Source organism: Populus alba, chromosome 6, assembly GCF_005239225.2.
Source record: "Populus alba chromosome 6, ASM523922v2, whole genome shotgun sequence".
In the NCBI taxonomy this organism is placed as follows: Eukaryota; Viridiplantae; Streptophyta; class Magnoliopsida; order Malpighiales; family Salicaceae; genus Populus; species Populus alba.
The window spans coordinates 12,028,515-12,043,528 of NC_133289.1; the positions used below are offsets into that span (position 1 = coordinate 12,028,515).

Below are 15,014 nucleotides of genomic sequence, written 5' to 3' on the forward strand. Positions count from 1 at the left end.
GTGCCTCCTTAATAATATTTGAGACCTTAGAATTCCTAAGGAAGCCCAAATCGAGGATACCTGAAAGGAAAATTGCTTCAATCTTTAGAAAACTAGTGCTACTTTAACATTCTTACTCTTCTTCAACAACTATATGGTGACTTTCAAATTTGTTTTTTTTCAAAATACCTCGATAGACATTTTAGAGATCTGTTTGCATCGCTATAATAATATAATTTTTTTTGCATTTCCTGAAGCATATATTTGTCTTTCTTTTAAGGATGTCACTCTGTGAAATACTACACTTTGAGCTAATCACTTTATATATTGATCAAATTTTTAATTTTTTCTTTATGATTGTTTTTTTCATCTTGTTATGATGTAAAAAAATACGAAATAAATGGCATATCAAAACAACAATATAAAAGGACTATAAATAAGATATAAACGATTCTCCACCTATTTTAGAGGTAAACTAGGACATCTAAGATTTATCTTGCAAAAGTCTTAGGTAAGAGGCTAATTATACCTGGAAAAAAAAAAACTATTCCTAAAATATCTACCTAATTAGTTACTCTATTTTTGTTTAACTTAAAGACCAATTTTAAGAGTCACACCTTTATGTCAATTTGCCTAAACTTTAAATATGTTAATTTTCTATTGTGTTTTTGTGTTTATATTTCTTTATTTTTATTTCTATACCTTTTTTTTATCTTAAGATTGGATTCTATTTATTGTATATATCATTTTTTGTTTGCTTATTACTAATTTTGTTAATCTTAATTTATAAAAATTATATTTAATTACTAGGTTAAAAAATGGTCCCTAACCTGGTTGATTATTTGGTATGCTCATGTGTATATTTATTGTAATTATTTTTTAATATATATATTTTTATATATATATTATATATATATATATATATATATCCTTTATGTTTTCTACTTATTTATAGTGGATATTAAGAAATGCTCATGCACTCAAATCACTATACTTTGTACACATTTATTTTTTTTGTTTAGAATGAGAAAAATTTATGCAATGATAGACTTTATCTTAATGAGCACTCAAGAAAACCTCAATCCATGAAAAAAGCGTATTTGGTTGTGATGGTTAGTCCAATAGAATTTTTCATTCCATACTTTTTACACCTAGTAACTTAGACCACCTCTTATGGCATGTGACCCGAGCATTAAATGACTCCTTTTTAAGACCAATCTAGGTTAGTTAGCTCGCTTTGTAAATTTTATAACTTTGAATCATCCCTTGTAATTTTCTTGAATTGTATAATAAGCAAGCCAAATATGGATGAAAGATTGACAAAATCATAAGGTCATGAAATTTTGGAGATGATGCCAAGAAGAATAAAAAATGCAAAGCTTTTACCTTTAATGTATTCCAAAATAAGTTACAAATCTGAAACTTTGACAAAGATGATATTTTTTTTTAAAAAAAAATAAATGTAATTAATGATCCTAGTATAGTTCATTAGTATTTGTGTTGGCGATACCAAAGTAATTGAGTTATAGAGCAAGCTGATTGCTATATGCATAAGTAAAATTGCCCAATATGATTTTTGTTTATGGATTTATCAATAAAGTTCAATATTTCAATATTCACAATAGAATTTTTGGAATAATAATAATCTCGAATGGGTTTTTTGTTGAAATCTCCACCAAGAAAACAACGTCATGCAAATTATACCTAATAAAATAAGCAATATAATTTTTTTTTAAAAATCATAAATATAACGGATTAACCAATTCCCTTAGAATATTTGAAACTCTTAAAGTGTCATTGTTAAGGTATTTTACTTATATTAAAACAAATACTTAGATATCCGTAGTAAAGAATTTATATGCAAAAAACTCATTCAAATATCATAACAATCCAAATAAATAGTTTTTGTATTTGTAACTCTCATAAAAAAATAAAAAATAAAAAAAGGAGACCAATTTTTCAATTGAGGACTTTCTCTTTAAAACGCTTTTTTCACCTTAAAATTGAAGATAAAGAAAAAATGCCCACAAGTTAGAATTTTTAATTTAGAGTTGAAATTGTGATTTTTTATTAAAAAAAAATAGAGATATAACCACAACTCACATATGTAATACATCACTATTAGAGTGTAAAATCATTAGGGGATGTACCCAGTAATTTCTCCCCGGAATGGGTTCGATTATATCTTATCTCATTCTGAATCTAATTGGGTTGATCGACCCCAATGAATGTATGGTTTCAAAAGTTTGCCTTAGATTTGTTACCACTCCTCATGACTCGCACTGAAAATAGTCACTTTACGCCCTAGATGTCTGGTTAGCTATTATGCTCAATGCATTTCAGGGAGAAATTAGCTAACTCTAGGTTTCACATATCTGATCTTCTTACTTTTTAGGTTATGAAAAGGGTTAGCACTCTTATTAAGAGATTCTTAGGTCCATATTAGCAACAATCAATAAGACCTTATAAGAACCCAATATTTTTGCATAGAAGATGTAAAACATATATTTGGCGAGGTAGTCATTCTGCCTATTTCATCAAGTTAAAAAAATGTATTTTATCATAACTTTTTCCTACTAAGAAAAATAAAGTGTAGCGTTATGCCTCGTTGGTGTCTTTACTTTGAAACAAATGAATTAGAATTAGAATTAGGCCTAATACTAAATACCAAGACTAAGCATAAGATAACTAAGTGGAAAAGAAAAGGTTCGTCACTCACCTCTTAACAAAGCACAACAAGAAATATTATTCTTTTTTTAGTACTCAAATTAATTTATCATGGAAAGATGAAGGCCTGTGTTATGAAAAAAATTAGCAAGTTATATTTATTTTTATTGCAAATATTGTTTATGGGTAAGTCATGTTTTTTGTGTTTTCCATTTATGTGTAGGTAGCTCTCAGATCAAGAATAGACAGGTTTAAAGTCTAATAAACAAAATCTCTCAAAAAAAAAAAAAAAAACACTACTAGTTGGTACACATGGTTGTGTCTACCTTACCATCCCTTCTAACTTATAAAAAGGGTAGGCATAGGGTTGTGATGGAGGTATAATCATTCTTACATAAGACACTTCTATTGATAAGGATGTTGAGAAAGGTAAGAACATGAGAAGCTACAAAAAGACATTAGAGTTTTTGCTTAAGTATATTTTAAGTTCACAGGAAAAACTTATATTTTTTCATGTGGAATAAAAAAAAATTATTTAAATATTTCAACTTAAAAATTTAATATATATCTTTTAAATGTGGAATAATTTAATTTGTTGAGTGATTAAACCTTCTAGTTATTCCCTTGCACTTAAAATCTCGTGGTTGATCACTTTTTTTTATACAAACGAATATTATTTAATAGACGAAGCTCTTCTAATCATCCTCAATTTTCTTCGTCCTCTGTCTTAGGGAAATAAATGAAGATTTTCGTTCCATCTTCCATGACTTTGAAACCATGTTAAATGTCGAAGTTTAGAGTTAAAATAACTTTCTCAAGAAAACAAATTGCTACAATTTTTATATATAATTAAAACAAAAATTGGTACCTTAATATCTACAAGAGATTATGCTCTTTTTTTCTCCAATTAGTGGACTAAAAAGGTGTGAGATCTTTATTCTCTAGTGAACAAAAAAATTATGATCTTGATTGCTCTTTTCTATTCCTTTTCTATTGGAATCTGCCACCACTACACGGTATATCCAAGCACACGGTTTTGGCGAAATCCATCCCTCTAAGCATTCAAACAAAAATATCCAAACAGATAAATTTAAATATATTTTTTTTCAATTTAATTAATAACTTAAAATCGTGAAAAAGAAAAATATCAGAATTTTCAATATAGAGAGGAACGCGGGAGAGGGTAATTCCAAGCGGAAAGAAGAAAGGAAAAAGAAAACCACCTTCTCTTCGTGATGCCAAAAACGCTGGCCTCCAATCAGTGGGCCCGTTGGTGGTGTTTGTAATAATTGCCCATCCCTTTTCTCCCTTAAGATTTCGACACGTCCCCGAGACCCAGACAGTGATGTGATGAATTCACTTTTCTTGGAATCTTTTTTTGGAGGGCTAGATCCCAAGATGAAGTCTCAATCATTAGATCAGTTCATGCTTTGTAATGGGTCCCACCTGACAAGTGTATTTGTGGGTAACCTAGTGGGTTTTTTTTAAAGATTTTTTTATTTAAAAATATATTAAAATTTATTTTTTTATTCTTAAAAAAATTATTTTTTTATATCAGTATATTAAAATAATTTAAAAAAAATAAAAATAATTATTTAAAAAAATAAAAATAAAACGAACTTCTTAGACGAGAGATATATTGTTGAATTCAAAATAATTTTAAAATATCTCTATTATTAAACTAGAAAACGAAAATAAAAGTGGGAAATAAGTCACTGGTTGGGTCGATCTTTCCTGGCAAACAATCAAAATTATCATCATTATTATATAATTCCAAAAAAGCATGGCCCCAGGTCCACCTACTCCATAATAATAAAATAAATTGGAAAGAGAGAACTCTTAGCTAGGCCTACTTGCCTAAGATATCAAATCAAATCATTTGTGGTGGTTTTCCTTTTCCTTTATAAACCACCCCAACATCTAAATCTTTTTTCTTAAAGATTTTACATAAATCTTAACGATGGTAGGCAAGAGAACAAATCCTATGATCGGAAGACTGTCGGAACTATTGGTCTCAGGCACCCGAGCCAAGTTCATGGATGCTAACACCAGTCCTAGAAGTCCACTGGACTACATAAACCAGTCACCTAAAGGTCTAAAGAATTATCATGATCTCGGTGGGGTTGGATTAGGTATTGTTGCAGCCCTTGACAAGCCCTCTAATACTGATGTGGGGCATGAAGTTTTGGCTAAGTATGCTGTTTGCAGGTCAAATTTGAATAGATCAAATCCAATTCCAGTTAATTCAGGTAAAGATTGTGAGATACTTAACTGTGGTTTTGAGGAAATCGATATGAAGAGCTTGGAAGACTATACATACGTCACAATCCATGCTCCTAATCAATCCTTCACGAAGGTTTACTATGATGGAGGTGAACGTGGAAAACGAGGGCATGACAGAAGATGTGAGAACATGGGATGTACTTCTGTTCCTAAGCGATCTCCTGCCGGAGTTGCCGAGGATGTTCCCGTATATCCCACTTCAGATTTTCTGAGTTCATGCCACCTGTGCAGGAAAAAACTCTACGGCAGAGACATCTACATCTACAGGTAAATCAATTTTTCTTCCGGCTCCTTGGAGTTTTCTTTACAAGTTATTTGCAGGTGTGTTCTTGACATGGGTTTCAAGACTGGAATTGAAGCATGAAATTAATCATTTGTGTTCTTACCTGTTTACAGGGGGGAGAAAGGATTCTGCAGCGTGGAGTGTCGATCGAGTCAAATAATGATGGACGAGCGCAAAGAACAGTGCAGATCGGAAGTTGCGAGATCTGCAGATGTTTCAAGCTCGCCTTTCAAAACAAGCCCCATCTTCTCAACTGGGATTCTTGCAATTTAGGATAAACATCGCAGTCCTGAACTTCCAATTTTACACGGCAATACGCTAATACAATATGACATCTTATCAGCTCGATATCGAATATAATATTAGAGCAAGCATAGCGAAAGAAAATTGTGGGATATAGGCCTATGCAGTTTATGTTGTATTGAGAAATTTTTTTCGAAAAGCGAATTTTGCATCACAACATGACTATAATAATCATCAAGCCATGTTCAGGCAACAATTTTATTTTTATCCCTTTTTTAGATCAACGAAAACTTTTGAGTTCTTGAAGGGTAGCTCTCTCTCTCTCCCCCTCTCCCCCCTAAATTTCATCCCTTTTTTTTTCTGGGTTTAAACTTCAAGTACAAATCTCTAATCCTTTCCAGGGTTTAAACATGATCTGCAGTCGAAATCCCAAGTCTCCACTGCAGGCTGTACCCATAGGATAGAGTAACAGTTTTATTGGGGGCGAGAATGGAGATTTTTAATACAACAACAGACAGCTTGGTACTGTGTTGCGTTTTTTTACTACGTTTTATGCATAGTTATTTTTTAAATTTTGATGAATCTCGCCATTACTGAAAGGACGATCCATTTTAGAACTTGAAGGAGGCCAGATAAGAAACCAAGAGAAGGCAGTAACTCTCCGTGTCCATTATATCAAAGACTGATCACTGATTGATGACAGGTTCCAAGAGTGATGTGGCAAGCTCAGCACCTCTGCAATGATTCGAGACTTTTGAAACAGATATTACCAAGTTAAAGTTAAAGTTGAAGTGTTAAACAGCTCAATGCTTGTCATATCAAAATACAAGATATATAAATTGTTTTTTAAAATATATTTTATTTATAAATATATTAAAATAATATTTTTTTATTTTAAAAAAAATATTTATAACATTAATTATTAAAATAATCTAAAAATATCAAAAACAAATATTAATTTAAAATAAAATAAAAATTAAATATTTTTAAAACACAAAAATAATCAAAACTTTCTTAAAATAAACAAAACCAAAAGAAATGGGTGAGATCATGCAAATCCATTCTAGAATATACTAGTTTTTATAGCCACTCTGTACTATAACTTGAATTATAATTTTTTAATATAAAAACATTAGGTTATAAATAATTATATAGTAGTTATTAAATATAATTTTATAAGTTGATTTTAAAACCTCTATTTTTTATCTAATTTAAATTTAAAACTAAATAATATAAAAATTATCTTAACATGATTCAATTAATTTGACAAATAAAAATGCAACTCACAACATCTATATAAAATATAATTTGATTATAAGGCACTAGCAACACCCACTTGTATTATTTTATATATTTTTAAAAACTTAATTGTCCCTAATCCATATAAGAATTAAAAAAAATTAACAAAATAACGAAAGTTTCATTGTATTCAGAGGTAAAAAAGATTTGTATTTTAGAGGCATCAATGTCACTTGACATGACAGACCCAAAAAGCCTCCAACTGGAGGATCACCTTTGTTTTTTCCCTTATAGATGATTGAGTAATTACACTGTAAATAAAAAATATAAAAATACCCATTATCCCACTCCTTTTCTATAATAAGTAATGATTACTATGAAAAGAATTTTCATCCCCTAAACTCAGGCTTTGAGTTTGCCAAACAAAAGTAAAATAATAATTTTACTCTGCGAGTCCATATCCATAGTAAAAATCAATTATATGCCCAGTAAATGTCTATACCATGCTTTATGCCCAGTAGCCAATCTATTTGTACTATTGTACTGAATTGATTAAAATTAAAATGATTAAAATTATCATCTATCTATCTTTCAATATAGAAGTTGTTTAGATAACAATTATTTTTTAAAATATATTTTATTTTAAAATATATTAAAATAATATATTTTTTTATTTTTTAAAATTCATTTTTATTATTAAGGCATCAAAAACAATTATAAATATATTAAAAATAATTTAAAAAAAAAATGTTGAAAAACAGGGTTCTTACCACAATGCAAAATATTTAACATGATACAGCAACCCTCCAGAGGAGTAAAATATCTTGAGCAACTCAATTCTAAGTATTTCAACCACTTATTTCTCCCTGCCAAGCTATAAGGGAGTTTCCATACAACATTAGTGGTAGTACATTAGCTGCTGTGTTGCTGCAGCGTTCTGGAACCCACCATCATAAATTGCCTGGCTACTTCCAACAGTACCCATTCCCATGACTGCCTGCTTAAGGGCATGATGACCCTGTGGATGCATAAGGGCCGGTGCACCGTATTTGCTCAATGCCATCTGCTGTTCGTAGGCTGCAACTGCAAGTTCAGTAGCTGAAAGGCTTGGCATATGTCCGGCAGCTGGTGGGGGAAGAGGGGTAGAGCTTGTCCCTGGTGGAGTGGGCTTGCTACCCCATGAACACTGCAACATCAAGATATCATACAATTAAACCATTTTTGACATCAAGCTCAAAACATTTGCATAACTGCTGCTAACACAGCTCTAAGCATGCCACATTTGGATACATATGATATTTTCTTTCCTGGGAAAAGTTCAATAAAGGAAAAAGACAGCAAAATGACATGTGATACAGGTCATGGAAAACAAGCATTGGCTTTCTGTAGTAATCAAAACTACTTATTCAGAACCTAATCAATAAAAAAAGATCTTGAACATAAAAAAAGGGAAAACAAAATCCCACATCAATAAAAAAAAAAGGCCATCATATGAATATACCTTAATTGGTTTTCCATACACAATTCGAGCGTTTCCCATCTGAATAGCCAGAGCTGCTTCAGCATGGGTGCTGTATCTCACAAACCCAAAACCTTTGTCACGTTGCACCCGAACATCTTCAATAGTTCCAGCACCAAGCAAATGGAAATGCCGATGTAGATCAACAGAAGTAACCTGCAAGTCATTTGTTAGACACCAATCAGAGGAGGCAGTCCTAGAGCATTTTGATCAACTTCTGTCCAGAGGAACATCATGTATAGACACACAAATGGAACAATAAGATCCCAACCAGACGTGCACACCTCCATCCTACTGCATCAACTATCTATTGGTCCAAGCAAATCCGAGTCTCTTATATGATAATAAAAATGAAGATCCCATGTAAAAAGTTTTAATTAACTCACAAGTCAGTGAGTATCATAACAGTGTTTAATAATAATATGGTAAACTCAGCAAGGGTATGCAATGTGACATAGTATAGGAAATATAATCATAATCTGATAAACATGCAATGGTGTGCGCACTAAAATTTAACCTTCTTTTTTCAAAAGACAGCAAGGATAATCCATAGTAAAAGTGCATCATGCCAACTACATAAAGATTGAATAGGATAATGATTAAATCACAGGTAAGTTATTGCCTCAGGAGCAAGATTGCCAACATAAACTGTGGTATACTGAGGATTGTTCTCTGGAGCATCATCATTATTCCTTTCCTGACCATCTTCTGCATAGAAGAAAATAACCATTTAAGCTATAACATGGTAAGAAGATGCATATGTAACTTCAGCATTTCAAGCTTATATGATACAACACCTCCAGCAAGAACATTAACATATAAACTGAACCTAAAGAAAGAATTCTATGGCAGGTTTGGATACCGATATGCATCTGAATCATTCATCTAACATGTATACAAGACAACAGATTCTGTACACCACACACAAAACCATTTTTTCTTTTTTTGCTGGAAATCATTGTGAAGAGAAGTTGAAGACCAAATTAGCAATCCTTTAGCCAAAACAGACAAATCATCTGGCCCAAAAAATAAAAAGACAATTCAGCTAAATGCCAATTGCTTAAATTTTGGCTTCCAAAGAATAGTTATATAAACAATGAAGTTGAGAGGGACTTCACGACAGTAAATTTACAAGTTGATATTCAACCACAGGTTCAATTCAATAGCTCACCTGATGTTCCATTTGTTAGATCTACACTTTTGGCATCAGTACTTGGCTTGTCTTCATTAGTATTGGCACCTTTGGTGGCCCAATTACACCGAATTTGTCTGCTCCCAAGCCACTTTCCTGCAACAACATCAAGTCAGAACATCATTATACAACTCCTTAGTAGTGAAATGAATCCGACAGGAAAACTTTGACACGCAAACAATGATTTTCTAAATCTAAGGAGCACTTAACTTTCCAATTTTTCAAAAGTAATTCATGACAGCAGAGTAGACAAACCAGGTGCTCAATAACAGATACGCCAATGCATGGGCAAGTAGAGATAGAGTAATTCTGCTAATTATAGTTAATAAAACAGCCAAGAAATGGCACACAAAACAAGTCCTTAATCTAGCAATGTTGGGCTAATATATCTCAACAAAATACAAACTGATTAAGAACACAAATATAAAGGAAACCATATCACGACAAAGAAACACGTACCATTTAAGTCATTAATTGCATTTTGAGCCTCCTGAACAAAATAAAGTACAAATAAAAGTTATGACATAAACCAATTGAATGAACACAATTTATGCAGGAAAGGGAGTAGCCAAAAAATTCAAGTAAAACAATTTGATACCTGCTGATTCCTGAAAGAAACAAATCCAAATCCTCTAGAACGACCAGTCTTCTGGTCCCACATAACCCTTGCATCACTGTAACCGAGTACCAGTATGCATGTCAAATTAGTCTCAGATTCAACTTAGAACTCAAGATGATCTGAAACTGTTCATCAAAAGTTGAGAGTAGAAAGGAACTTACGAGCAACTAGTATATGCAGAGAAACATGCATACAATGTAGCATCTGTAACTTCAGGGCTAAGATCACCAACAAAGATATTATAATGACCTGCATGTCGCATGGAACAAATAACATTAGTTATATCCTAGCCAATGAAACCAAAAACAGTAAGAAACAATAGTACAACTGATGCATGCATAAACCTGATGTATCCTCTCTCTGACTACTAGCATAAGCCCAGTTAACTTTAATAGGCTGCCCAAACCTGCAAACAGCCAAAGAACATATAAAGAAATATTAACGATAAAATCCAAAAACAACCTAGTTTGTTTCCAGCTTACAGATGCCTTCCATTAAGGGTCACAATGGAAAGAGCGGCAGATCTGCGATCAAAGTAATCCACAAAGGCATAGGATGACTGCAAAGAAACAGGATGCCACCACATCAATACCCAAAAAAAAAGATCAAGGGGCAAATGAAACAAAGAAGTCACTATCAAACAAAACTGACAAGAAAAAACAACAATGACTAGAAAACTTTTGGACAAATATTGCTTGATAACAAGTTATGCTGGAAACTTAAGCCTAACCTTATCTTTCCGAATGAGCTTACATCCTTCAATAGGTCCTGTGTTTGAGAAAACCTCTTGAAGAAGGGGATCTGTAACTTGTGGGTGGATGTTTCCTACATACCTGCAGTTTCCCATGAAAAACAAAAGTCCTATTAATAACCAATACACCATTGAAATACCGAATAAATAGAATCTGGCAAAAAGTAAAAACGCAAAGCCTGTCACATAGTGCAGGCAGGACCAGAGGATGAAGTACCAGTGCGTTGAGACCACAGAGTAACACTAACACACAGATTGACACATAAAAAGGGAAAATATAGAAAGGAAATAGTAGTTCTAATTGTCAGGTTTTCAAGTAGAAAAGTTATCCAGGCCAAGCATCAACAATTGAGTGTATGCTAAAAAACAAAATATGGCTACAACACTCACACACTGCGGCAAGTACTTGAATCAAAGCCAGGAGGCAGATTTCCACTCAAGATAGGCTCTATCTGCAAAAAATAAAATAAAAAAAAAAATAAAACAAAAACTCCTAAAACTTAAAAACCTACACTCCACAACACTTTCAATATATATGTTTCGAAAAACACCATCCCCGAAGCTGAATGCAGCACCTAATAAAGTAAGTTTCAATTCAGTAGTTCCACGTCTTCCTTACAGTACCAAAAGGCCACTTGTGACTAAAAAATCAAATTGTCAACACCAAAAAGTAAGCTTAAAGCTAAATTCCTATGCTTATTATGTGCACTATAAAAAAAGATGCTAAATTCATTAGTTCCTCCATTCAATCACACTATTATCATGACCAAACGTCCACCAGCCCTCCGCTCACTCAAATATAAGCAAAGTAAAAAAAAAATTAAAATTTTAAAGCCCTCTTCCAAATAACATAACATACCCGTTTAAGCATTTGATAAAACAATAAATTACAATTATTTATATGATAATTTTTTTGTGAAGACACACACGTCAATTAATATTTTTCACACACTGAAACCATTTTCTTTTCAGCAATAATATACCTCAAGCACTAAAAAGTCAAAATAAAAAAACAAAACAAACATCAGTATTAACTAACTAAAATAAAAGGCTTTAACTTCGATCACATAGAAAATCAGTAGCTTTAAAAAAAACCCTAATAAATCAAAAGGAAAAGAAAAACAAAACAGAGAAAAACAAACCTGAGGAGCAGCTAGGAGAGCAGGATGAAGATACTGCATCATGGCCTGTTGTTTTAGCCTCTGCTGTTGCATCATCTTCCAATCAAAAATAAAATTAAGAGCTAGGGTTTCGAAATTAAAAGAAAAAAAAAAGGAAATTAAAAAAAAAGAAAAAGAAAAAGAAAAAAGAAAGAAAAGAAAAAGAAAAAACCCTCGAGAGAGAGAGGGGAAAGATCAAAGAAAACGAGAGGGAGTGATAAGTGATATGGAGCCAAGTTTCATCATTTTTGTTGCTGCTGCTTTATACTGTAAATAAATAAAATTAAAAAATAAATACTAAAAACGACAAGTTAATTTGGTGAGAAGTTATCATGTGCTCTTCAGTACATGGAAAGGCTTGGTGTTATCCATTTACGTTGTTTGGTTCTATTATGTACGTAATGCACCCAATTGGACCTGCTGATGTGCCATGTATTATATATTAATTTAAATTAAATTAAAATTAAGTAAAAAAAATGAAAATAAATAAATAAAAGAATCCATTTCCGTTGTTTGGTTCTGTTCTGTACGTCACGCACCCAATTCGACCTCCTGATATGCCACATATTATATATTAATTTAAATTAAATTTAAATTAAGTTAAAAATTAAAATAAATAAATAAAAGAAGTAGATGTCCATTTTGGATTGTGAGACAATTCATTATGGATTGTAATAATTTTTTTTAATTTCTTTTCTTTGTTATCACTTTTTTTTTAATTTTATTATTTAATGATGTGTTGATTGGAATTTAAAGTTGATATTTTATTTTTATTTATTTTATATGGTTATTAAGGTCTCAAGAAGCAAATGTTATTGGGTTGGTGTTTAATTTCATGATAAAAAATTAGATTTGGTTGTTTCCAATGAATTAAAAGTGAGGGACCAAAATTGAAGGAAATGAAAAATACCTTTCCTTTTATTTTTTATGAAAAAAATATCAATTCTAGCCTTTTTTTTTTCTCTCCCTTCAATCATCAATCTTTTTTTCCTTTTCAATTAAATCTTTTAATGTTAGGTGGTTTAGGATTTGAAGTTGATAATTTATTTTTATGTAATTATATTAATCATAAAACCCATCTCGCTATTTTTTCTTGATCAAGGTTGAAAATGAGAGGACTAACATTATATTTGTGAAATATTTGAAGATCCTTTAAAAGAAATTATTTGGCAATGCCTCTATGCTCTCTTTTTTAGTCAAAAAAAAATTTGTGTTGCCTTTAGTTTTGAAATTACATGATTAAGTTCAAAACTTCATTTTTCTTTTATTTTGGCTCTCGAGCTTGAGAGAGAGAGATATGATGTTTTATAGTGAAGAAAAAAAAACGTTGACAAGCATTTAGCTTCCAACAATGAAACTTGCCCTTTTTTTAGAGTTAATTTAGGGATTCCATTTAGGTTTTCTTTTCTATTTATCTTGCCTAAAAAAAGTAGATCATACTTTAAAATTTGATCTTGACTCCAATTGATTTTTTTTGTTTTTTAATTGATTAAATGGTGATTTAATACCAAAAATAAGTTTTTTGAGGCTACTAGGATATTTCCTATGTGTTTTGGGTTGAAGAATGGGTTTTTAATTCTTAAATGATAACTACCTGATTTTTCGAGTACCAATAGTGGCCCAAAACTATAAATAGTAGGTGACATGTATCTTATTATTGTTTTTACTAGGTGAGGTAGACACGTCATGTCATTTATCCTCAAAAAAAAAAAAAAAAAAACTATAACGGGCCAAACATGTGCCCTACCCTAAGCCTGTAATCATAGGCTTGTTTTAGGCCCAGATGTGCTAAGCCAACCAACTATGTTGGGCCAACAAGGGCTATATGCTTGAGCTTTTTTTTTTTTTATGGTTTTTTTTTCTTTTTTCTCATTTGATATTTTACACCTTTATTTTTTTTTTTGACATAATATTTTTTTTTTTGTGTTAATAAAGAATGTTAGTTATTTTCCTACTAATGTTCATTGGTTGGCAGTTAAACACATCATTTGCTATATATATAATACTTCATCCTCTAGGTTGCATTTTGACTTGTCAGAGTGATCCCTAACTTAATGGTTTTAATGATTTTGATTGGGCTGACATTGTTGATTATTAAAATACCACTATTAGTTATCTAACTTTCCTTGGTCGCAACTTTATCTCTTGAAAATCTAAGCAAAGTGTACAGTTGTTGCTCTTCTATATAGGCTAAATATAAGGATATTGTTAATATTGTTGCTAAACTTAATCAGGTTAGATCTCTACTTCATAAAATTTGTATTTTTGAAACAACTCCTTCTCTTATGAGAAGTGATAACTTAAAAACCACTTATTTATTTGCAAATCCAGTTTTCCATACTCACATCAAATATGTTGAGATTGATTTTCACTTTATGTATGATATGGTTGCTTGGAAGGAACTCTAAATTTCATTTATTATTTTTAATGATCGAATTGTCGGTATGTTGATTAATCCTTTCTCATCATCTTGATTTATGTTCTTATGATCTAAATTAAATATGATGTCTTTCTCATTCAACTTGCGTAGTAGTATTGAAGTAAATGACTAAAAAGAATTTTAGGCCCATGATTAATACTATATTTATTATATCAGGGTCCATTATACAAAACCCATTAGAATTAGTTACGGTTAGTTAACTACATCCCTATATATATTAACCAAAAATATATAAGGTGTGAGTTTTTCATTGTAGAACTAAACATATACTATTGTGAATAGCTAAAATGAAATTACCTTTTGCCCATTGGTTTTAAAAAATACTAGCCTTGGTATTAGGGGTAATTTTATATTTTTCAATGGCTTATTGGTCATTAAAAGATTCTTAGAGGGTATATTCATCTTAAAAAAGTAATAGAACTATTGAACAATAGTTTTTTTTTTTCTTTTCACCTATTAGAATACAATAAAAAGGAGCTATTTGCCCTTTGAAAACATGAAAACAAATAAGGCATGAGTCTAGGGATATTTGTGTCCTTTTCACATGTTTTTTTTTTTAATTTCTAGAGTCATGGGGGTATTTTAGTATTTTTACATTGGATAATTAATTTTTTATTTCAAAAAACTGCTAAGGCGTGC

At 31.2% G+C, this 15,014-nt stretch overlaps 2 protein-coding genes across 2 annotated transcripts; one reads left to right on the forward strand and one right to left on the reverse strand.

Annotated features, from left to right (window-relative positions):
• Window positions 1-4,484: 4,484 nt before the first annotated feature.
• LOC118048101 (FCS-Like Zinc finger 13) lies at window positions 4,485-5,761 on the forward strand. The gene is made up of 2 exons (XM_035057647.2): window positions 4,485-5,196; window positions 5,326-5,761. Exons 1-2 carry the CDS (start codon window positions 4,607-4,609, stop codon window positions 5,483-5,485), a joined length of 750 nt encoding a protein of 249 aa, XP_034913538.1. The 5' UTR covers window positions 4,485-4,606; the 3' UTR covers window positions 5,486-5,761.
• Window positions 5,762-7,448: 1,687 nt separating this feature from the next.
• On the reverse strand, window positions 7,449-12,171 carry LOC118048100 (oligouridylate-binding protein 1). The gene is made up of 12 exons (XM_035057646.2): window positions 11,918-12,171; window positions 11,166-11,227; window positions 10,755-10,857; window positions 10,507-10,583; window positions 10,369-10,430; window positions 10,186-10,273; window positions 10,004-10,079; window positions 9,865-9,895; window positions 9,385-9,501; window positions 8,836-8,921; window positions 8,196-8,369; window positions 7,449-7,880 (listed from the first exon to the last, which is right to left on the reverse strand). The coding sequence occupies exons 1-12, from the start codon at window positions 11,990-11,992 to the stop codon at window positions 7,593-7,595; spliced, it is 1,239 nt and encodes a 412-aa protein (XP_034913537.1). The 5' UTR covers window positions 11,993-12,171; the 3' UTR covers window positions 7,449-7,592.
• Between the last annotated feature and the right edge of the window lie 2,843 nt (window positions 12,172-15,014).

What these genes read in the sequence shown, in the direction of transcription:
- LOC118048101 (XM_035057647.2), top strand. Translation starts at nt 4,607, where the DNA reads ATGGTAGGCAAGAGAACAAATCCTATGATCGGAAGACTGTCGGAACTA. An exon ending in AGAGACATCTACATCTACAG is followed by an intron (nt 5,197 to 5,325) that starts GTAAATCAATTT and finishes ACCTGTTTACAG; the next exon opens with GGGGGAGAAAGGATTCTGCA.
- LOC118048100 (XM_035057646.2), bottom strand. Translation starts at nt 11,992, where the DNA reads ATGATGCAACAGCAGAGGCTAAAACAACAGGCCATGATGCAGTATCTT. An exon ending in AGCTCATTCGGAAAGATAAG is followed by an intron (nt 10,584 to 10,754) that starts GTTAGGCTTAAG and finishes GTTTCTTTGCAG; the next exon opens with TCATCCTATGCCTTTGTGGA. An exon ending in TCTAACAAATGGAACATCAG is followed by an intron (nt 8,922 to 9,384) that starts GTGAGCTATTGA and finishes TCTTCTATGCAG; the next exon opens with AAGATGGTCAGGAAAGGAAT.